Below are 25,433 nucleotides of genomic sequence, written 5' to 3' on the forward strand. Positions count from 1 at the left end.
ATCGTCCGACAACAGGAGAGGGTTGGTGAAGATTGAACGGCGATTGGAGCTTCATAGCCGAAGATAACCTTGGTGCCACAAGCACCAAAGTCGGTATCACCTGCAAACTCATAAATAAAGAAAAAGAAAAAAAAACCTTCCACAGAGACCTAGACACTGAAACATAGCCTTGGAGCACAAAAATTGCAATTTTTGCTGACGAAGACAAACAATCCAAATCACCCATAGAGCAGTCCCACCATTCATCAGTACCAACACGGTGGAAACCATGGAGACCATGGCCCCAATAGATACCAAATCGAGGAGCTTATTCCTGGCCTTGACCTCTGCCTCGCAGGACTGAGCCATCCCCATCACCAACGCAACAGCATGAAGGGCAGCAGCACCTAAAATCTGGTCGGTACCATGCATCACCACCGCAGCACTGACCATCTGGCTTGGATTGGCAACACCACGTTGACACGAGACGGGCCAAACTGGCAAACCGCTCGGATCTGAAAATCTTATCAGATTTAACAAAACAGAGACTGAGTTGGTGATGCTTGGTCTACAACCCATTGCTGTGGGAGTAGAAGCGGCTACGGGAGTGTGCTTGGAGGGAGCTCTATCAGAGAAGGGGAAGTGGACAGAGATGACATTTGCTTGTGGAAATGGCCATGGACTCCATCCGGCGACTGGACTGGTGTGGATGCAAAGGAAAAGGAAGGGGAAAGAAGCGGCGGCGAAGGGGAGAGGCACCGGCGAAACCGCAGGTTATCCATCGTCAGCATCATCGTCGTTGTCGGCATCCTCTTCGTTGGCTGTTTTGATGGTCATAGCGGAGAAGCTGATGAAGAAGTGGGGAAAAGGGAAAAATAACACGCACTGAGGCGGACAAAATAACACGCACAATGGTGGATAGATAACATGCACGGCAGTGGACAGCGAACGAAAACTTGCAGCGGCGGAAAAAGGGAAAAATGAGAAGAAAAAAAACCCTAAGACTCTTCTTTTTTTACTGCATTGTTGTTGTGCCTCTATGAAAATGATTGTTTTTTGTTGGAATGTGCGAGGACTTTTTATATATATCTGACCACACTCAAGGAGTGACTTTTGTTAACAACGATAACCACTTATGTATTTCTTTTGCTATGAACATGGCTAAGAATGCTTGTAATATAGACTATGGGTCTTCCTAACTTTTACTATATTTTCTTTTTTCATAAAAAAAAAACCTTCATCATTTTTCTTAGCCCTGCCAATCGAGGATCAACTCATCATTATCACTTATGGTAGCTTTTGTCATGGATCCAATGAGGTGGATTTAGGGAGCTATTTTTCTTTCTAACTGTCAATTTTTGGCTACATACATGGATATTGACTGTGTAGGAAGCCCAAAAGGAGGCTGAGGAAAGAGGAATCAGGCAAAGGCTCGAGGGAACATTTTCATTGGAATGTCAAAGTGTAAAACTTTAGACTGACTTGCAAGAATTAACTAATTGTCAAGTAAATAAAAATAGATTTGGCTCTCCTCCAGCCATGGCGGGAGCGGGAGGATCCAACCCAATAAAAACATAGGGTGTTTTCGTCATTTCATAGGTGGGCCTGCCTATAACAAAGGTTGTGGGGCCACAATCGGGCAATGAAATGGTGATTTAATGGCATCTTAAATGTCATAAACATGTTTCTTAGAAAAGACGTACCCACTGTACCCGCATTTCAGGGTTTGGGGAGGGTCATAATGTACGTAGTCTTACCCCTGCTTTGCGGAAAGGCTGTCATTTGCTTGTTTTCAATTTTCGTAGCAATTAAATATTTATGTCCTGCATTGTCTTTCATTGCACGAAAAGACAATCTATGGCCCTGGAACATCTATGCTTTTTGAGATATCAAACTTTTTGAATCTAAGTATGTATCTATTGTTAAGAAGGATAGGCAACTTATTGAGCGAGCTCATCAATTAATAGATAAAGCTAAGTGTACAGAGTGATTCTCTTTCCATTAAAAAAAACCATTGGTTTGCAATTTTTATCATCGTGCTAGAGTAGGGACCAAGATTGCATCGCTGCTACACCGAAACCTTTCACACTTGAAAATCGCTTTTTATTACCTTTATTTGCTCCATTTCCTGGGCTGGTCTACTTCCCCAAGTTTCTCTTATAGAGGTGGCAGAAATGATCACCCTACCTCTACCGAACATACTGCCCGGGTGGGGTCCATCCCCCTCTATTAGAGGAACTTGGGGAAATGAAACGGGCAAAAATTGGAGCAGATAAAAATACACACCTGTAATTTGTAAAATGGTAGACATACACACAGACATGGGATTTTCTCCCTCTTAAATATGTCACACATGGAATGTTGTTGGGCCCCAAGGCCCAAGCCCATGTTCAGGTACTGTGATTGACAGGGCTTATTATTTCCCTTCCTCAGTTACTTTTATGTTTCATAGACTTTTTTTTGATTCAATTCATGTTTCATAGACGCAAGAAGAAAGGGTGGCTTAGTTTGGGTGGATGGTGGGGGGCTTAGTTATTGCAGGGCCTGCATGCGGGCGGCAAAGAAGAGGTCCAATAAGTCCAATCCTGACCCAAGTCTATTTTGTGGGAATTATCAGATAGTGCAGCTCCAATAGGATTAGCACGGGAATAATTATCACCTCTAATTCGCTGTCCATTCCAATTTCTTCCAATTCCCTTAGAGGGATCATTTTTGCTCCTATGAGGAATTAGAGGAATTGAACAGAAAAGTAAAGTGAATTGGAGGAGATAACGACTAGGATGGTCATACTAGCACCTATGGTATTATATTATAGTTAGTGACCGTTGCAATATTTAAACCAAGTGGCCGTGATGCTTGAGGTTCTGACACATCTGCACACGTGTCAATATATGACTTGTAAAGTAAAGGAAACGTTTTTATGTGTAGGCCAATTAGGTGGACGCTGGATCCGTACTCGTAGATCAACTTGGGAGAAGAGCAGTGCGCGTGGTCACTTATTAGGTTTTCGGTAACCCACTAACCAAAACCATTAAAACCGTGTTTGGTAAAGGCACCAACAACCGCAGTAAGCCTGGTAATAAAAGGTGCAAATCGGTTTGGTTCAAGAAGTAATGAATATAAATTGAAACTAAATCAATTATTTAGATTTTTGTAAAAACTAAACGTTTAATCGATTCTTAAATCGATTTCCCTTTTTGAAGAATAATTCACACACAAAAAGGAATCTGTGCTGAAACAGTGTGAAAGTTTATCAAATCAAACAGAAATAAATGGTACTGATAGATAAGAGAGCAAGGGTAAACCAGGGTACAAGTAGGGATGTAAATGAATAGTCAAAATCCATTTTCGTATCCGTGTCCGTATCTGTTTAGCACTATCTGAATCCGTCCGAAAGCTAAACGGATACGGATAGGCTATAGCTATCCGAAAAACTATATTTACATGTAAACGGATAAAATATCCGTGTCCGTATCCGTTTAGCATTATCCGAATCCGTCCAAAAACTAATCGGATGCGGATGCGGATGCGGATGTAGCACTATCCGAGCCAAATCCGATCCGTTTACATCCCTAGGTACAAGGGATGAAAACAGGGTTTGTAAAATTGGATCGGAATCACCGGAATTAGTTGGGGCTTATCTTGTTTCCAACTGATCTGGATTGGACAGATCCTATTCAAAATGGAAAAAAAATCCTCTTCAATTCCCTAAAATGCAGTACAGCAGTTCAGTTCAGGGTTGAGAGGTCGATACCTGGCAGGTGCAACATCAAAGAGTGCCGAGCTCTAACAAAAAAAATTCTATCAAATAAAAGGAAAAAAAGAAAAACTGACTCAATCGAGATGTCGTGCCTACCAGGTGTCAACTTCTCAACCCCAAATTGCACGCACTTGGTGATCATGTAATTGACGAGGATTTTAATTCGTACAAAAACTTTGGGTTTAAGGGGAGTTTTGTTTGCCAATTTCCACCTATTTTGTATTGGAATCAACTGGGAGAATCCAACATCCGATTTCTATTTTTTACACTGTAGATAGAAAGAGGGTCTCTCTCTCATCTCATCACTCCCTCACTCTTTTCCCTTGTCTCAAAGCTTATTTTTTGATGAGGAGTATTATAATAGGGAAAAAGAAATCCAGGAGTATGGCCTACACCATCATTTCCATGAGTCTATCTCTCTTTCTCTCTCCTCTCCATATGAAAAGACACAGCTGCCCCCTTGTTTTGAGGAGGAGAGAGAGACAAATGAGAATCAATTATTAAAATTGTAAGGAGGATCATTGCCAAACTATGTGGCCTTTGCACCAATGTGGTGGTCAATGAAAGTGCACAGTAGGGCATTTGAACTTTTCATTTTAGGGGGCGGATGGTCATTTCGCCTTTATTATGTCTGAGCATAGGAACCACACACAGTCTAAGTGACAACCTTCTTTTTCTCCGATTTTAAAAATCAAAATCGATAATTTGATCGGGAAAGAGAACACTACCTGGGCGTGTGCGATATATCGCCCCTGTGCCTAGATACAAGAGTGCATGAAATGACCATTGTTGCCCCAAAAAAATTCTGCCTTTCAATAAACACAACGATCATTTCACGCACCCATGTGTTTGGATGCAAGAGCAGCATACTGCACTCACCCAAGTAGCGTTTTTTCTCCCATTTCGATTAGTTAAACCACCATACATGCTGCTCCCGTAGTTCTATGTATCAGCATAAGATCATTCGTATCGATCGTATCAAGAAGTTCGTATCAATAACGGTGGTGCCAATATGATGATTTGACTTTTGATTGATAAGGGGATTATAACAAAACTTGACTCGATCCAATACAATTGATATGTTAGCACAGATGCCGTTACCGATAGCTTGATTTAGGACTTCACTACTACTCCATGTATGGTACTAGTTTCTTGTGGGATTAATATCTTTTGCAATTCCTTCATCTTATGGTGTCTTGGAGCTTGGGTCTGAGAGCTCGGTATATGAAAGATGCTTCATTCAATGGTATGATTTCAATTGACATAATTTATTTATTTTTCTTGAATTTAACTTTGTTGGATGTGACATCTTTCAGGTGTCATACTCTTGGTATCCAAGAGGATTTTTTTCTTCCCGTTTGTTGTGTATAATAGCGTATATGTTTTTTTGGTTAATACTAGTAGTGTATGGGCTCAAGTGAAATTCGAAAAGACAGATGCATTTACTAGGGTTTGGCGGTTTGCCGTTGGCTAATGGCCATCCTTGAGCGTTGAGCCCCCCAAAATACCCGCTTTTGCGGGTCTCTCTCTCTTTCTCTCTCTCTGGGATTGTCTCTCTCGAGCGAGCCCTCTATAGGCTATACTATAGACCGCTAGGAAAGAGGGATAAAGAGCAATTCTTCTCTTTCTGTCTGAGGTTTCTCTCTCGATCCATCTATAATCTATGTTCTAGAACGCTAAGATCGGGGCAGAGAGATTAAAGGATAGAGAGTAAATCAGTCAGGAAGCGATATAAACGACGGGAAGATAGAAGTATAGAACGGAAGAACAAGCCAAATGTCGAACAAATCACCAATATTTCCGATGCCAGAGCCTCGTCACTTTAGCGACTATGGTTTCGATCCCCAAATCGACTACTTTCAGGTTCCATTCACTTTCCTCTCATTTCCTTTTCTTTCTTCTTCTTCAGTTTTTCACCCCCTTTCACCCTCCTTTTTCTTATATTTTGAAAAAAAAAAAGGTTCTAGAGGAAGCACGAAAGCACAAGCGGGAAACGTCCAGATCCGTAGATGCTCTGCACTTCAAGTTACAGAAACCCATAACGAAAGAAGACTCGAAGAAAAGCAAGAAGAAGAAGAAGCAGTGGTGGACAAATGCTCTCCTCTTCTGGAGGTGGAAATGGGCTCACGGTGACACCCCCAATGGTGAAGATTGTGGTTTCAACAAAAGGACCCGAGTTTGCAGAGGATCAATATCAGGACCAGTTTACATAACAGAGAGCAGAAGTGGGTCGACAACGCCGTACCGGACTAGTTGTAGGCCTGCATCGGGGCCGCTCGCTGGGACACTTATGCCGACAATGAAAGGGGAGATAGAGATACCTTATCTCAGTCTCAGAGACCTCAACATAGACTTGGAGCCACAGCAACACCATCGAATCTCAACATCCGCCATGCCCATCTACTTAGTTACTTAGTTTTCTTTTCAGTTTCAGGTCCCTTTTTTTCTTCTTTACAAAAAAATTAGTCCTTTTTTAGAGTTTTTATTGGCCACTTTTGGATGTTTGATACTTGGATTGGATAACCCTTTCTTTTTTCATTCCCCAGAAGGCCACAGATGACAGAACCCACCCTGTTCCCTGTTTCTAGTTTTCTTGTTCAAATAGGAAAGGGTTCTCGCCTTTTGCAGCTTTTTTTTTACTGTTTTTTTCTGTGTTATCTCCTGTTGATTTTTAATGGCTAATGTCTTCAACACTTTATTAATTGTCTGGCATGCACATTGCACGACGCAAATACCTAGACCCTTTTCTCCGGTGTGGATATCTGAACTGATCTGATAAGTAAATCTTGACTGTAAATCAGCCTTACCGTGTGGGGTATGGGACAGTGACCTGACCGTTCGCCCCAACGGGCAAACGTGGGAGCTGATAGGCGCCGCTGTCGGGAGTCTCGGCGACCCCGACACTAGTAGTGGGCGGTGGCTGGTAGATGCTAATGCTGCCTTGGCATATATGGCAACGGCCACTCCACCCCTTTTGAAAACTCATTTTCACAGGAACACCCCCACCACTACTACCACTACAAAACTAATTTCGCCGGGTTTCAATACTAATGTCCTACTTTATTCGGGTGGGACCGGCAAAATTCAAATAATGGGTCCCACGCTTAAACTTGATCTTCTGATTCTAATACCTAATTAGTAGTATCAAGGGGCAGTATCTTCTTTTTATAATGGGAGGGGATACCTGCTAGGTTGCGTGGGTCTCACACTGGCGTGGGACCATATCTCCCATTGAAGCCTCAGTTTTTTTTTTTTATTACATTGAATTCCATAACTTAGAGGTTTCCACGACTACCAAGGATAGGAGGCAGATTCTTTTGAGTGAAGATGTGCGGCCCATGCTCAGCAGCACAAGTGAAGGTCTTGAGTTGAAGTCACCTGACCTTTATCTTCCACCCCCTCCCCCTATACAATAGCTACTGATAAAAAAAAGAGGAGAGGAGGGGAGGGGAAGGGAGCATGGCCCAGCACATATGAAAAAAAATCCTCTTCAATACCCTAAAAGTACAGTGCGGTGTAATTCAGGGCTTAGAGCTCGACATTTCTGGTAAGCATGACATCCAAAGGTGTTGACCTTGAGGAGAAAGAAAAAAAATGATTCAATTGACCTTGGATCATTGGATGTTGCATCTGTCAAGTGTCGATCTCTCAACCTCGAACCACACTACACTCGACAATCAAGGAATTGAAGAGGATTTTTTTTTTTTTGGATTAAAAGCTTGTATAATAGGAGGGGAGGGGGAGGGGGGGGGGGGTGACCTCTTATTTATTTGAGGAGTTGGTTTTTTGCCAAGTGAGTTGACCCCTTGGGATGAATTGGAGAGGATTTTAATCCTTGCACATGCACAAGGCCAATGAGAGTGAGTGCATGCTGAAGCATCATGGGGTATGCAAGATTTTTGCCTTCTATAGGGGTGGCGAGGCAGTCATTTCGACCCCACTGTCTCTGTGGGCGTGGGTGATACACTCCCTCTCCATAAAAAAAAAAAAGGACTATTTTGTTTGAGGAGAGAGAATGTTAGTATGGATGAGTCATTATGTGAGAGTTTGTGGGAAGGAATTCCCACTTCATCGTTTTCCCTAATTGAATATTAAACTTATCTACACAAATAAAATTAGAAAGGCAGTGTTTCCTATGATGCCAGAGTGGGAAGCCACACCAATAAAACAACGAGAGGACCGAAGATGGTTTTATTCAATAGGGGTCCATATTTTGTTTGAGGAGAGAGTGTCAATGCGGGATCCATGATTCATTATGTGAGAGGGTGTAAGAAGGAATTTCCATTACGATTTTGTTCACGAAGTGCACATTTTGTTTAAGGAGAGAGAGTGTCAGTGCAAGCCCCATGGCTCTGAGAGGGTGTGGAGAGAAATCCCTACTCCGGCATCATGGGGATTTTTTCCCAATAAAAATCACTCGTCAGTATGATTACTCACAGTACCTTCAAAATTCTATGATAACAATTATTTTGTCATTTCAAAGCAACCCATCTGCGCTTCTTGGTCCTCTTGGATCGAATAAGCACTTGCCATTTCAAGCTTCTATTCTATCGTAGATTGCTCATACAATCTTACTGCACCATCATTAGGGTGCAAGTTTGGCCTTGTCGGCCCGAACCCGTCCTGGCCCGCCCTGAGCCTGAACAAGGCCTGGGCTGAGATATTTGGCCTTGAGGGTGGGTCAGGGCTGGAAATTTCTAGCCCTGAGTCAGGGTCGGGTTGGGTTAGGGTTGAGGCCTTAGGCTAAGCTTGGCCCTGCCCGGCCCGACCCTAATTTAAGTTATACAATAGGGTAAAAATATATATTGACATAATATATACATTATAAACTTTAAATGTCATCTACATTTTTTTATACAATATATTATATATGAAGACAATAAGTGATATAATACTTTTTATTGTAGTGTTATTTTATGTAAAATTGATAATGTTCTCCATGGTCCATTCCAGCCCAAGTATTTCTTTCCCCTTCCCCATGATCAGGGCCAATCAGGGTCAGCCCGACCCGACCCTGAGGGCGGGTCAGGGTTGGATTTTTCTGGCCCTAAGTTAGGGTCTGGTCGGGCCTGGGCCTAGCTAAGGGGATTTAGGGTTGGGCTAGGGTTCTACAAAGCCCAGCCCAACCCGACCCTGTTGCAGCCCTAACCATCATAGCCCCACTAGCCATACCCCTTCACTTTTTATGTTTTCTATAATACCCCTATTGCCTTTTACCATAAAAAAACAATGCAATGAGGACTATGGGCTCCATATTTCTCTACGAATAAGATCTATCATGATGGGCTAAGATATGTCAACAAAGGCCAAAAAGGTGGGCTTGGGTTTCATGTTATGGGCCCAGAGAATGGAACTGTCATTATAAAATGGGCTGGGGCAGCACTTCGATAACTTATGCTACTTCTGTCTTTTTCTCCTTCCACACCACCACTATCTGTCTCTCTCCCATACGAATTCATTCTTTGCTATGAAGCTGTCATTGGGTAATGTGCCACTTGGATTGGAACTTGGAAGTTTTCTTTTTGCAGAGAATTTGCAGCAAATTTCCAAGGAATGCTCCTGGCAGAGGCTGATGGCTGATGGCTCACAAGACCACTTCAGATCCGACCACTTCGCCCTGAAAACCTTATCTTTTGAGCGCAGGACAAAGTGGAGAGGGTGTGGAGGTGGTCCTCCAATGATGTTTTAACTTTCTAAGCAACAAATGGGTATACCATCGTAGGAGGGTCCAATCTAAAACCTTAACCTGGCTTTGCCAACACAATATTAGGGTCGTCCCCTTCAGTCTATGTTGACCCGGTCTGGTCTGGGCTGGCTTTTTGGGAAGCTTGTTCCCATCGTGCTCACGGTCCGGCTAGCCTGCCAATCTCACGTGTAATTTTGACATACTTAACTTTGCAAGTGACAAAAAACTTGAGGATAAAAAAGGACTTGGGTTCTAATACTATGTTGGACGATCCAATCTAAAATCTTAAGCCATTAGGTAAAGAGAGCTCCTCACACATATAAAGACACCAAGAACCATAACTCTATAGCCCTCAACATCTCAGCAGCTCCTAAAAAAAAGGATTTTTTTTCACGTACCCCTGTGAGGTTTGACATAATTATGAAAATATTCCTCAGTTTTGAAAAATTTTGCGTGCCCCTCTGAGGTTCTTAACAGTTAACATATACTCCCTAATTTATAATATAGGGGTAATACAGTGGGGACACTGGGACGGATGAGTATTTTCAAAAATGAGGGGGTGATTTAAGTTTTGTTTGATTTTCAGGGGGTGGCATGTAAATTACCCATTTATAAATAGAAGACGTTGTTAGAGAATGATTCTGAGGTTGAGAATGAGAAGGAGAGAAGATATAGACACCAGGATAAACGTGGTTTGGTTGTAAAGGCAACCTACATCCACGGTGGAGTAAAAGTCACTATGCTCAATTCTTGTGATCACAGTCTTTATTTATGGACTGTTGAGTGATTGAGGGGAGTATCCTTCTATACAAGGAAACATAGTGTTGGTTACAATTGGAATTGATTCCCTTACAATTTGAGTTGATCCGTCTACCTTGGGCTCATCAGTTATCCTCTTATGCAGCTGGTCCCTAGCGAATGTGGTTGTTAATGCAAGATTCTCTCTTATACTACCCTTCAAACTCAAAGGGGCAGTAGCACCTTGAGGTTGGCTAATAGAGTGCTAAATTGCTGCGTAGAGAGGGGTTTTGTAAATATGTTTGCCAGCTGATCTTTTGTGCAGATGGAGCACACATTAAGATTCCCTTATGCCACTTTGTAATGGACAAAATGAAAATCAATTACTACATGCTTCGTTCGTAAGTGAAAAACTGGATTGGTAGTTAAATAATTTGCCCCGACATTATCAAACCAAAGGATTGGGGCTGATGGTAGAAAGAGGCAAAGCTCCTCAAGGAGAGATCGTACCCATTTGAGCTCAGTTGGAAATTGCTCTATATTCTGACTCGGTGCTGGAACGAGCAAATTGGCTTGCTTGTGGGAGCTCCAGGATATCAAAATTTGACCAAGGAAAATTAAAAAACCGCCCATTGAGTTTTGATCATTAGGGCATCCAACCCATTAACATCTAAATAGGATGAGAGACTTAATGTGGATCGACGATGAAACATAAGACCATGAGAGGTATGCCCTTGAGATTCCAAAGAATTCGTTTAACGGCAGACTAGTGATCTATTGCTGGAATATGCATAAATTGGCATACTATTGACATTATATTGAATGTCAGGCCTGGTGAAGGTGGCATACTAGAGAGCACCAACATTGCTCCGATATAAAGTAGGATCATCCATAAGGGTACCTAATAATTTTGTGAGCTTTGTTGATGGCGACATGGGTGTTGAAACTGATTTACAATCTGTCATCTTAACCTTAGCCAATAGGCCCGGAACATATTGACATTGAGAAAGGTGCAACCCATGACTCATTTGTGCAACACTTCTATCAAGAAAATAATGTAAAGGCCCCATATCTTTCACCGTGAAAGCACCCCAATTTTGGTCAGGAAATTGGTTAGAAGAGCAGTACTGCTACATGTGAGGATGATGTCATCGACATAAATTAGGATATAGATGGTACCACCATTCTTGTGATATATAAAGAGGTGTCTATCTTGGAACCTTCGAATCATTCTCCAGAAGAAATGAGCTGAGGCGACCAAACCAAGCCTGGGGGCATGCTTTAGTCCATATAGTGACCAATGCAATCTGCAGACGTGATGAGGAGAAAGTAGATCAGTAAAACCTGGTGGTTGACTCATGAATACCTCCTCATTAAGAATTCCATGGAGAAAATAATTTTGAATGTCAAGCTGTTGAATCGGCCAAGATCTGCTTAAAGCAATGTAGAGCACAAGTCGAATAGTAGTCGACTTCACAAGAGGACTAAACATTTCATTGTAATCAAACTATTTTGTTTTGTTATAGTCCTTTGCCACAAGACGGACTTTGTAAAGGTTTATATTGTCATCGACGACCTTGCATTTGATTCGAAACACCCACTTACAACCAACGAAATTCTGTGATGGAGAGGGAGGTATGAGGCTCCAATTGCCATTTTTCATTAGAGCATTAAACTCACAATCCATAACATGACGCCAATGTTGTTAGATGAAGTGGTCAGAACTTGGTTAAGAGTCCATGATGGACTGGAGAGTGAAAGTAGGAGGGCGATTCCACGATTGAGGAAAGTGTCGTTGTGCTCTCCAACGGTTATCTAAAAGACTCCTATTAATACAGTACTGGAGTTGGAAGAAAAAAACACAAGAAAGAATATCAATCGTAAGTGGAGCCCCCTGTTCATTGAAGTTTCCTAATCATTCTTGGTAGATCTTAGATTGGTATCAGAGTTACAGGCGCCCCTGGTTTGGTTCCAAGCTCCATTGGACCTGAAACTGCAGCTTGCACTTCTTCGCTGCCAACCGTTGTTACTCAAAGTGAAAAATCCTTGCTCCGGCCTCTTCTTGCTGAACGAGTCTTGCCTACCAACACTGCAAGGCAAAGAAAGAGACTTGAAAGAGATGATAAAACTATCCTGCTACCTTGCTTTATTGCACAGCCTCTTGAAACGTCTTCCTTTATTTGAAAAGGGACTCTGAAGACCATTACTCAGTATTGTCTATTGTCAAAAAGGTAAGTATACTTTAAATTTTTTTATACATATATGACACTCACCATCATAATGACTCTGCATTGATTTAATAGAAAGTATTTAGAAAATTTTATATAATATTATAAAAGAAAGACTAAGGCACCGTTTGACAATGTTTTGTTTCTGTTGTTTCTGTGCCAATAATGTTCCCAACACACAATTCGCACAGAAAAACCGTTTGATAAATCCGTTTTGTTTCAAGTGTTTTTTATAACAAAAATCAAAATTTTTAACAATTTATGCCCAAAAAATCGTTTTCGACATAACAACTAGTTGTTATTACCACTTTGTGGTCCAAATTCCAAAAGTGTTACCTATGTTTTAAAGAAAGAGAGCCATTAAAGAAAGGTCTCCTCTCTCAACTCTCGCTCGACCTTCCCTGAAAGCTCTCTCAACTCTCAGCAAAACGCCATCACCACTGCCACCAGACTACAAAGTCTCAGCAGAGTGGGAGAAGAAAGCTGCTTTAGTATCTTCCAAGACAGACCTTACCGCTCTCTTATCTGACGAGCTTCTTCTCCGGGTATTCTCCAAGCTTTCTGATTCACAACGCAACCCTAATTCGCTCGTTTACAAGCGATGGTTGAATCTCCAAGGCCGTCTAGTTCACTCTGTCAAGCTGCTAGACTAGGATATCCTCATCTCAGGTCGGCTTCTTTTACATTTCCCCAACCTCACCGATGTTGATCTCGTTATCGCCTGTATTGACTCTCCCAGGAGTTCTGGAGTTTTTTTGACCCGTAAATTCTTATCGGTTCACCTTGATTCTGATTTCTCGCCTTGTGAGTTTGTCCCTGAAAAGAATTTGCTGCCACCGGCTTCGATTGATGGAGGGCTACGAGTTATTGCACAGGGATGCCCTAATTTGCGAAAACTTTTTCTTAATGCTGCCATAGAGAGTGGATTGTCGAGTGTTGCGGAGGAGGTCTGCAAGACCATACGAACACGACTAAGATGGGAACAAACACTCCTCTCTGATTTCCCCTCTCTCAGTCACAGTATGTTTGATCCTAACTACGTTGGAGAGATCATTAAGTGTCAAAACAATGTTTTCCTGTCTTTCCATGTCTTTCAATGGGTCTCCTCTCAGTCTGGTTTCTCTCCTGACCCTCAATTCTGCTCTGTTCTCTTCAATACCCTCGTCGAAGCCAAAGCAGCAAAAGCTGCAAAATCATTTCTTCTAAATTTCCCTGGTGATAAGGCATAAATCACCCCACCAATCAGAAGCTGCCACGTGGCCGAGCCGAGGATAGTTTGATAATTGAACTGAGCTGTGCGGAGTCGGGCTTACCCAACCACCGACAGATCCGACATTCTATCTCCTGTGTGCCGAACACCCGTACTGCGGGGCGCCACCCAAATCGGCCATCGACTCCGAGCCGACCTCACAGCTGTCAACCGAGGCCGAGGCCGAGTTCGAAGGCCGACCACGGAGGCCGAGCCCTCCATAAAAGCCATCGTAATGGCTCGTCGAAAATCGCGGAGCCACGTCAGCACAATCCGAGAATTGCGGGATAAAGATTGAGCCACAATCCTATCGTGATACAGAATCACACTTAGATATGGACTCTTACCTTAACGGGAGTCCGACCCCGAAAATAACTCTCCACTCCGCGCAACGGGATAGAGCCTTCCAAGAGAAGAACTCCTACCATACTAAGACTCTTCCAACCGCCTCATCTCCCTCTATAAATACTCAGGTATGGAGCTCAAACGCTCATCTCACTTTTTACTAGCTGTTACGCTATTGCACTGGAGACCTGACTTGAGCGTCGGAGATTCCTAGGCCGGAGCCACACCGGCTCTCTTGCACTTACTCAATTTTTTACAGGCTCTTCCGTGGGCCAATCGGGCGACAGAGGTTTTCACATGCAACACCTGGATTTCAACCCCAACCACCTTCTTTGGAATCCTTCATTCGATGTCTCTGCAATGATGGAGCAATCTACGATGCTCATGATGGGTTTTCGCGGCTCAAAAATTTTCAACTTTGTGCCTTCTCTATCAGTTTGGAATTCCGCTTTTTTGGGTTCTCTACGTATTGGGAGAACTGATTTGGTTTAGGATTTGTATGCTAAGATGATGGAATATGGCCTCATGGGCGATGTTGACACTGTTGGGTATCTAATCCGAGCCTTTTGTAAGGATAACAAGCTCTCCAAAGCTTATGAGCTTCTTCGGCAAGTGATTGAAGCTGGGCATACCCCCGATAATATTGCTTTCACCAAATTGATTTCTGGATTTTGCAGAGATGGGAATTACGTTAAGGTCTCAGAGCTTCTCCATTTAATGATAGCGAAGGATTGGCTTCCTGATATCTTCACTTATCATTTCGGGCTTTGCAAGAACGGTATGGGGAATGAAGCTTTTCCTGATATCTTCACTTATCAAGAAATCATTTACACCTTTGACCCAATTCATTACTATTACAGTATTACATCTAATGTGAAGTGTTAATTCTCAGGTAACCTCTCTGACTTCTTTTCTCTGCTGGGCCTTTGAGTTGTAGCTTGAAGAAATCCACCCAAGGTATGGATTCTTTCCTTTTGACTTTAGTGTTATTCATTGTTCTCTGTTAATATTGATTCATATCTATGAAAGCCTATTAAACCCTGCGGCTGCTTTGTTTTTAGAGCTTGATTCAGTGCCCATCGATACATGTATGAGTTTAATGGCTTCACTTTGGTATATAGAAGAAACCAGTTGTTGTAGTGTTGGATCACAAACATGAAACAGCCCCATTATATAGCTGGTTCAGTCAAAACCAGAGAGAGAGAGAGAGAGAGAGAGAGAGACTTCATATGTATTATAGTATAACATGAAAGGCAGGTTGCTCTCAAGTCTCAACTGATTGTTATAAGATAGCTACAGAACTTAATGTAGTCCTTGTATTGACAAAATTACCATGCACATTGCATAAATATATCAGTTTTGTTTTTGTTTTCCTTTTCAAGTATTTCAACATTTTTGCCACATACCCCCTAAGTTTTGAAGTAAGATCCACAACTATAAAAGAGGCTCTTCTAAAAATTTGGGGGATCTACCTTAATCTGATTCCTTTGAAATGCAGTGAAGTTCCATAAAGAACCTTAAACTCTCTATTTGTGCAGGCTTTCTACTTGATTAATGAATGGGTTGTACATACATTAAGGTAGACAGGGTGGAGAAAGTATGGTAACTTATTTTTGCGTAACAATTTCTTGAAAAATCGAAAAGGAATGGAAGAGATAGCTACTGAGAGTATCTTTCTAACTACACCAAACATGGCCCAAAGATCATTAAGAAATCAAATATGATGCAAGTCCTTAGAATTAGGATTGAGAGGCTATACCAAACTCCATTACAAGCAACAACACCTATAGCTTCCATCAAAGTAATGAATTGAGTTGATCAAAAGTCCATTCCAAAGCAAAATAGCAAATGTGATTGGGTCCCATCAGCTCCTAGGAATTTGACCCAATCAATTTGACCATCGGCTATGTGGTTGGTTCCACAACAATGTTTGAATGGCTTAGCTGAGGCAATAAGTGGTGTGGCACAAATAGAGTTTTATTACTCTCATTTCTCTAAGAACATGGCTAGCATGGCAATGGCTCTTTTCACATTGGGTATGGCTGCAGGTAACTTGATAGGGAGTCTCATAGTGAAGATTGTGGACGGAATTACAAAGGGAGAAGGTAAGGAGAGTTGGCAATTTATTGCAAGGCAGCTTTGCTGTTGGAGGACCTTTCTCTTGTTTGTAGCTTGAAGGTGTTATTGGTGACTGTTGAAAATTCTGAGTTGGAAATGGAACCAACCACATAGCAAATGTGATTGGGTCCCATCAGCAAAACCCCTCTGTGGAGTGAAATGCTTAAATTGCATACTGGTTACACAGAAGCACAGCTTATGTAATGCTCTTCGTCTTCTTCTTCTTTTCTTTCTCATTGCACCAAAACTGTGTGTGTGTTTTCATAGTATAATGCATTTATATCCTTCTCAATTGGGTATTATTATTGAAGCATGGTTTGTGGCATGGTCTCATGGTTACTTGTAAATTTCAAATTTTACTTGTTGGGTCTTTAGCTTAAAATGGTAGAACACTTGGAACATGAGGATGTGTCAAACATGTTCCAAAGGGATGGTGGTTCGAATCCACCATGACTCTTTTTATTCAACTGTTCATAGAAGACAATCATGAACATCATACAATGTCTGCTTCTCTGTGTTGTTTTTTTTTTTTTTTTTTTTCTTTTTTTGTTAATAGTTTGAATGAATTTTGTTGCTTCTCTGGTTTTGAAGATACAAAAACAAATGAGATATTTCCTATTTGTATTTTTTAAAACTTTTGTATGTCTAATTGATCCATAAACTTTTGTAATTTATAATATTAATGACATTTTTGTAATTTATAGTAACCTATTAGTGCATTTCTGGCTTTTTCCTTTAATATACATTTTATTTAGATTTTTAATAAATTTTAATGTCCTAACATCATTGACTTTATATGTATTATATTATTAATGATAAATTTATAATTTATATTAATCAATACAAAACTGCTATAGAAACAGATTTTATTAAACACCTTTTAATATTAATAGTATTCTGGATACGTTTCTCGAACAGGTTTATCAAACACCTGTCAGGAAGCCAGTAACGTTTTTCTGATAACAGTAACACCAAAATATGATACAGAAACACTAGTAACGTTGTCAAATGGTGCCTAAAAGTACGATTGTGAGTTGTGTACAGTTCATGAATTGTTTATGTTAAAGCCTTTTGAACAGATTTGTCAATATTCATTAAATGCATACGCTATGTTGAATGTGTCATGTTATTAATATATATATTTTTTATGCATTAACTCCATCTCCCAAAATAGGTACAAAAGACATTTTGAATTGTCATTGAGTTTTTTGGAAACTATTCTGAATCAAGTCATATTTTTTAATGAATGCATTGAATGCATTAGTCCTTATCTGTGACAAGCCATTTTGAATTTACTTGAAAACATCTCCTGACTAGACACCTTGAGTTTTTCAAAAAAATAAAAAAAATGACACTTTGAATTTGTGTCTAAGTATTAAAAAATATATATATTATTGAAGTTATTAAATTTAAAAATTGAAATTTGAATAAAATTTTATATTATCTAATAAACACATTGAACGTTTCTCCACAACTCTAGTTAAGTTTTTTTTATATTTACATTGACTTTTGCATATCCGATTCTAATCTACCACTATTTTTTGGTGTTTTGTTTGTTTTAACAAGAATACTTTATTTTGTTAAGTGCAATTGAGATAACCATTTGTAAGAACAATAAATTTAGCTTAGTATATTTATGGGTTGGGGTTTTCTGGTCGGTTCACCTCATATAGGAATCTTTTGAGAGGTGTTTTTTGCACCGTAGGATCTGACCACATTAATCTAATATGTTGATTTAGAATAAAAAATATACGGTATTATAAAATAAGTATTGCACAAAAATGTTAAATATATTATTTATACCCGTACATACGTATTTCCAAAGAGGGTTTCTCCAAAAATAAACCCTACCATCCTCTTACCCGCATCTCTCTCTCCTCTCTCCACTCCTCCCTATCTCGCTGCCGGAGAACCCCTCGGATACGGCAACCAGCGCCGCCGTGCTGCTACAAACCCCATCTATAGTCCCGCTGTGGAAGAAGAACCCTGGCTGAGAACCCCAGCCGTAGCCCCGCCGTTGAAGAAGAACCTTGCTGCAAAAAACCCGCCGCGGAAGAGGAACTCTGTTGCGACCTCTAAGGAGAGGACTCTGTGCTGCTCAGGTGAGGCTCACCCCACCGGTCTGTTAGTTGCTTTACATTCTTTGGTTTCCCGATAAAAATGTCACTGAGAATTTTTTGGAAAGGTTGCTTCCTCCCTTGCAAGAATCCAAACTCTGAAGGAAAGGTTACCTCCTCGGGTCCTCCCTTGCAAGCACCCAAACTCTGCTTAAACAGTGAACTACCTCCTCCCCTGCTGCAACTACTCCGCTCGCCTGCTTCATACATGGCGCATGAGCCCTCTCCGTCGTTGCCAATTTCTTCCTTCTTCCTTGAGCGAGTGAGCAGAGAAGATTGTTGTGGAAATACGACCAATTGCCCTCCATTTGGGTTTAGGATTTATGGTTCTCTCCCAGTTAGGACTAGAAATTTGAATAAATTTGATAAGGAGATCAGATTATTGGTTAAAGAACTCAGGTCAGATCTGTCCCTATTCTGTTACTGCTATTTCTATACTATTCTGATTCTGGTTGTGAAATTTCCATATTGCTGTTCTGAATTTCTGAACTTGTCACTCGATTACTGCAGTCTGATCCAGTTATCACAATTCCTTATTGCAGTATGATTGTGCTAGAACTTACAATCCAGCCATAAGAATTTGATACAATTTTGCACATCTGTACTGTCCATTAAAACAAACCATCGACTGGAGTTTGTGCTTGATCTGATCTTGTTTGACTAATCCCTAACACAGTAAGATTCTTCAGAAACCTACTGATCTTTTATCAGAATTTAATCAAATTTTGTACACACTAAAAGGCTCTGATATCTATACATGTCAAACTAGGAGCTCTGATATCTATACATGTCAAACTAGGAGCATAATCCTTTGCTTTCTTTGACAGGAACAAAGACCCGTTAAACATATTTTGGCTAAATCTGATTGGCGTAATTTAGTCCAAACATAGCAGCCCCTTTTAAGTTACCTGACGAGCTGAAATTAGAGAGCTAAACATAATTCTCCTTTTCCTTTGAAGGCTAGAGAACTGAAAAGATCATTCAATGGGTTATCAATATAGTGAAACTATTTTGGGTTTCAATACAGATTGGGAATGAACTGTCCAAAGTGGTATGGCTTTCTTGCCATACCAGCATTGGAATCTAGTTTAATATGGTTATGGTATCCTTTTCTAATTGGAAAATTGACAGAGTTTGTCATGGACACAAGTATAACATGCTGAAATTCTTTTATATTTACCAAATTTCAAGGGACTGGCTAAACACAACACCCAATATAACTATTGGAGTTGAGACCTTTGATTCAGTTCAGTAGGCTTCTTCTGTTAATCTCTTTTTTTTTTTTTTTCTTTTTTTTTTTTTTTTAATGGATGGATCTTGTACTGTTTATTGCATTTTTGCTCACACAGATTGCAATGCACATTCTTGAAGATGTACTCCAAGAGTGCTCAGGCATATCTTACAGCTTTGATCAAGGTTTCTTATTTGGCTGAGGATCAAGATTTCTCTCCACGACTTCTTTTTCACATTATGAGAAGCTCTTTTCTTCTCTGTCAGCACTTTAGGTAACCTATGCTAATGATGGATTGAATTGGATTTTGAGCTTAAGTGCTAACCACCAAATGCACACAACAAACAATTTTTTGGGTATTTTTAGCTTCTTTTTATGTCTGTTGATATGATTTGTGCTGAAACTATGAGCTACTAATGGACAGCTCCTGCTAAATGCAACTATCATTATTTGCTGTCTTCTTTTCTTCTTTTTTCTCAATAGGGATCGGGGGAGGTCTGAAAGGGGTGGTTATTTTCTTCCTAAAGATTTTTTTATGTAGAATTTTCTGTTACAGTGCAAGTATTATGTTCAGACAATACATAGTTTCAGTTTTGTCATTCATAAAAACTGTAAAGCCACATCATAACCATTGTAGCAGTTCACATACGCAGGGAGGTTTTGTGGCTTTATGCAACATTCATTCAGCTTGGCATGAGTGATGACACAAGCTAAAACTTGACATGATTGGGTTAGAATTTGCAATTTTCCTTTTTTTTTTTTTCTCTCCGTCTTCACCCCCCCCCCATCTCTTTGTGCCATGTGGAATTTTGCAATAGATCAGATGGAAATGACTAGATAAGGGGCTGCTATGCTTGGACTTTGCCACAAACCTTCCTCATGTTCAAATCTGTTGGAGATTCATGGACTGAGAACCACATGTGGTTGATCAAATTCATGTCATTATAGAAGGACTTTACATTGATTGCAAGAATGATCCATCATTATCATTTCAATACATGTGAGACACATGAGGAAGGTTTGTGGCAAAGTCCCCATTGGTTATGATCTTTGAAATATGGTTTGTGGCACAGTCTCATGGTTACTCGTAAATCTCAAACTCTACTTGTTGGGTCTTTAGCTCAAATTAGTAGAGCACTTGGAACATGAGCATGTTCCAAGAGGATGGTAGTTCGAATCCACCAAGATCCTTTTACTCAACTGTTCATAGCATAGTCTAAACTTAGGGCTCCTTTCAAAACTTTGAGCAGATTCAGAAGTACGTGATCCATTTAATCTTTACATAGTTTGTGACCTTGTTCTTGAATTTCAGGGGTAGCTGCATCATATAGTTGTGGCCATATTCATGGATTTCAGGGGTAGTTGCATCTTTATAAAGATCATAGCATAAGTGTTGGCAAGGGAAAATGCTTCGCTACCACCCATATAAGTTCTTACTTTTTATTTCATTTTGTTACATGTAACATTCATACAGAAAAAGCACATAGACTTGATGTAGTTCAGCAAGGACTAGTGCCACATAGCAGGCCCAAAATCTAAAGAGCAAAAAATAAAGAGAGAGAGAACTACGTAAGCTACAACCACAAGGACTCATGGAAACAACCACAATTGCAACAAAAGGCAACAACTCAACTCCAATTCAATAAAGAACACAACTCAACAATTTAGCTTAGTCAGCTGTGTTGCCCTTCATATAGGCAATAATGCTTTGACAAAAATAGAAACTCCTGAAGTTACGAATTCCTAACCAAAAGTTCACTCCTCTTCGAACAAAATAGAAACCTTGTAGACCTTCTTGACTGTCTTACTAACTCATACCAATGCCAAATTTTGAAAGAAAATTCATTAATTAGTCAATCTGAGAGTCTTGATGGAGTTGAACCATCATCTCCTGGTAAAAAACCAATTACTGTACCTTTTTGAGCTAAGGACTGACCTACATCAAGTAAAACCATGTTAAATATAGCAAATTCTTCTATATGTTGGTGCACCTTATACATGAATGTTTTCCATAACCAGTGGGGACTATTCACTTCATTTTTCTTCACTATCTTTTCTGCAATTCTTCTTGTCATAGATGACATTTTTTAAGAGGACGACAACTATGTATCTAAAGCAACAGTTACAGGGAGAGAAAGAGAGACACGAGCTTCAAATGTGAGGAGTACAGTAACAAGTTTTGAATTTACTAGGGTTCCTCTTTGATGAACTAACAAAAGGGGAGGTGGAGCTTCTTCGTAGCAGGACTGGTTGCAATGTTCTTTGGCTTTAGTTGCCGTCTACGAACGCTTTGGTTCTGGAGAAAGAAAGCCTTGTACCAGATCTGTGAGAGATGCGTTTGCGAGAGAAGCCAAACTTCTTGGAGCCGATGGGAACAGCCAAACCAGATCACTTCGTAACAGAGTGAGGCTCTGCCTCGTGAAATAGGATCTTCTTCGCAGATGGGAACAGCAGTAGATTGGGGTTCAGCTCTGGTTGCCTTGTGAAATAGAATCTTCTTCCTCGCAGATGGGGACAGCAGCAGATCGGGGTTCGGCTCTGGTTGCCTCGTGCAATAGAATCTACTTCCTCGCAGATGACAACCACCAATAACATAATATCATCGTTTTCATTCGTGCACACCTTCGAATATATGTAGCTGTTGATATTCTCCAGTTTTTACCCTCAATATGATAGGTTAACTATGCACACAAAACTGCCCTTTGCTGAGGTGGGATCTCATAAACTAACGGCTTTAGTTTATGGAAATTAACTAAAACTGGAACAGAAGAAGAGTACTAAATTTTCAACTAACCTCTTTAGCTTTCTCTTGGATATCAGTAATTTTTCCATCCCAATTGTTGAGGTGGGATATCATAAACTCATCAATTGTTAGCAGAAGATGGTCTAACTGATAACGTCTAGACTACTCTCCAAGCAATCCACTGGCTGCCACAACAAACCAATCCACTGGAATATCTAATTAAAGGAACCCAAAAAAAAAAAGAGGTTCCATGAACATGGTGTGAGGACAGGTGCATTTTTTCAAGAGTGCCAAAAACCATACATCAAATACTGACTCCAACTCAGCAGACCAAAAAACAGAAAATCAGACTCCAAATTGCTTGGTTCTCTATAAAATATAAATACGAAAAAAAAAAGGTAGCATGTTCCATTATAAGTCTTGCAGAGCTGCATTTCCAATTCCCACTCTCCTTGGACTGTGCTAACACCACTCAAGTGGGATGACAGTGAGAGCCGTCTCTTTAATGACATAAAAGGTTCAGAATGCTTCCATTCTAGAAAGTTATGTAGAGAAGAAATCAGGAAGCATTTCTCAATTTCGCCGACAATCAGTGAAAGTCGGTTAAGCAAACATTGAATAGCAGGGAATTCCTACAATGACTATTAGGGAAAAGAAATCAATTGAGAGGAGCTACGACTAGGCATTTGGAAGAATAGAGAGAATTCGTAACCATCAGGCTCAATATAAGTTACCTCCAACATGTCCTGGAATGAACCATCCATGATCTGAACTGGAACATTGTCCATCACAATATTATATCCCCTGGGACATAGAGGGGTGTTAAACCATGCCAGACACATACGAAGGTAAACGGGATAGAGAGTTATGATTTGAGTTTAAATCTTATAAGATGGGATGGAAGTCTTATTTTGTGCAGAAAGTTAACAACAGAGCAACCCAAATAGTGCACATGGAAAATGAAAGAGCTAATTTGTATGGGTAAGAACATATAATTCTTGTGCTGAAACTAGGCCCTCACCTAGTCATTTCCATATGATCTATTGCAAAATTCCAAATGGCACAAAAAGAGGGGGAGGGGGGGGAGAGAAAAAAAAAAAGGAAAATTGCAAACTCTAACCCAATCATGTCAAGTTTTAGCTTGTGTCATCACTCATGCCAAGCTGGATGGATGTTGCATATACCCACATAACCTCCCTGTGTATGTGAACTGCTACCATGATTATGATGTTGCTTTACAGTTTTTATGAATGACAAAAGTGAAACTATATATTGTCTGAAGCTAATACTTGCACTGAAACAGAAAATTCTACATGAAAAAATCATTATAAAGAAAATAACCACCCCTTTCTACCCTCCCCCGACCCTGTTGAGAAAAAAAGAAGACAGCAAATAATGTTAGCCGCATTTAGAAGGAGCTGTCCAGTAGTAGCTCCTAGTTTCAGCACAAATTATATCAAACAATTAAAGATGATTTAACTGGGTGGAAGCAATCTAGCAGTATCAAATGGATGATATGGTAGCATAAAACCAGGATCAAAACTCTTTTAAGGCTCAGATTTCAAAAGTTAGCCTAGTTGTTCATGCCTCAAAATGGAAAAATAACTGACATAGTCATCATGTAAAGAGATGAATTTTGAGTTGGAAAGAAGGAAAAACAAAACAGATTCAACAAGCTGGTATATTTATATAGCCATATCCCTTGTAGTTACAGTCCCATACAATCTTATAATGCTACAGGCATTATTTCCATCCAACTTGTTTCTTTCAAATCAACAATCTGAGCCTACCAAGTACGTAAGAATTCACCAGGCCATCCAGCAAATCGGACACTCACATAGCCATCCAACTGCAGACTTACAAGCATACTAGCAACTGAACTCAATATTGCAGACTTAAATCAGATCATTCCAGCCACCACTAGACAAGGTCCATAAGGAGGGAGAGAGAGAGTCATACCTGCAATTGGACCTGGGTGCGGCAGAGTCCTCTATGCGTTCTCGGGTTGGTGGTTGATTCAAGGTAGATATCGATTTTTCTGCAATTAGAGCACAACAGAGGACGATTAGGACATCAGATAAGAGAAGAAATAGAGGAAGTCCACAATGGAATTAACAAAATTCGCAAGAAATTAGATCCGTTCATCAATCATCACCAAATCCCCAAATTGTTCAGTACGAAAAGGAAAAAGAAATCCAGAATTTCATTGTTTGCATCAAAAGAGAGAGAGATCATATACGAAATGGCTCGCAGACGAGAGCTCAAGTGGTTTTGCCACAGGACTTGGAAGTTACAAACTAGGGCTTTCCTCGGTCTGAACTTTTGAAGGGAGAATGGGAGATTAGATACTTGAGAAGGTGAGAAGGTGAGAAGGTGAGAAGGTGAGAATGTGCTTGGGATGAATGGAAGATTAGAGACTTGAGGAGGAAGCTGTAAATGGTCGCAGTGGCGATTCCTCTCGAGGTCAAAGATAGAGAGAGGCCAATGATGAAGGGTTGAAGGCATTGCAGTCGACGCCATGGCTGAAGCTTTACGAGGCTGAAGAGTTGGAATGAAGTCGTCTCGTATAAGGATCTGGATCATATAATCGTATTAGATTTTTTTTTATTTTATAGAAATACCCTAGAAATATAATCGTATTAGATAAGTGTATCATAGAAGGTGAGTATTGCAACGAACCATCCAGATTCAATGATTCTATATAAAAGGATGGGATTAGTCCCGACCACCAATATGGGTAGTTGGTCTGCCGACTAGAGAACCTTTTGCCATATTTTAATATTACAGATTTGAATTAAGCTTACAAAATATCTATTAATATTTTCTTTAAACCCTTTGAGAGGGAAAACATAATTAGAATAGAAAATTAAATTTTATTAATTACTTGTCAGATCATCATTATGGCCGACCCGTACCACAAGAAATCAATCATCTTGAGAAACTGAATGGGTCAAATTATGATACATGGAACATGAAAATCAATCATATACTGATATATGAGAAGTTGGACCATGTTCTGGAACCAAAACCTGTGGTTGGGGATAATTCCACCATTGCAGAGATTAAAGCTGCGGAAAAATGGGCTGAAAATGACAAGAGAGCCCGTAGCATGATCCTCTTGAAAATGGAAGATCATGTGATGAGGGTATTTAACAACCACAAGTCGACCAAAGCAGTGTTGGAAGCGGTGAAGGCCAAATATGATGTAAAAACTGAAACTCACATTCAGCTATTGACTC

The 25,433-nt window shown here is 40.3% G+C and overlaps 2 protein-coding genes across 2 annotated transcripts in view; both read left to right on the plus strand.

Annotated features, from left to right (window-relative positions):
• Positions 1–5,481: 5,481 nt before the first annotated feature.
• On the plus strand, positions 5,482–6,231 carry LOC122659708. Its single transcript, XM_043854813.1, has 2 exons — positions 5,482–5,602; positions 5,700–6,231. Exons 1-2 carry the CDS (start codon positions 5,516–5,518, stop codon positions 6,153–6,155), a joined length of 543 nt encoding a protein of 180 aa, XP_043710748.1. The 5' UTR covers positions 5,482–5,515; the 3' UTR covers positions 6,156–6,231.
• Positions 6,232–24,138: 17,907 nt separating this feature from the next.
• LOC122658067 (epoxide hydrolase A-like) overlaps positions 24,139–25,433 on the plus strand; it is a 29,347-nt gene continuing 28,052 nt past the window's right edge. Inside the window, exon 1 of the mRNA XM_043852946.1 lies at positions 24,139–24,146. The gene's annotated coding sequence lies outside the window, so the exon portion shown is untranslated. The remainder of the gene's footprint in view (positions 24,147–25,433) is intronic.

Source organism: Telopea speciosissima, chromosome 4 (assembly GCF_018873765.1).
Source record: "Telopea speciosissima isolate NSW1024214 ecotype Mountain lineage chromosome 4, Tspe_v1, whole genome shotgun sequence".
Taxonomy (NCBI): domain Eukaryota; kingdom Viridiplantae; phylum Streptophyta; class Magnoliopsida; order Proteales; family Proteaceae; genus Telopea; species Telopea speciosissima.

Bases quoted from the DNA above. Each gene is read 5' to 3' on its own strand.
- LOC122659708 (XM_043854813.1), top strand. From the start codon at position 5,516: ATGTCGAACAAATCACCAATATTTCCGATGCCAGAGCCTCGTCACTTT. The intron at 5,603-5,699 runs GTTCCATTCACT...AAAAAAAAAAAG, and splicing joins CCCAAATCGACTACTTTCAG to GTTCTAGAGGAAGCACGAAA.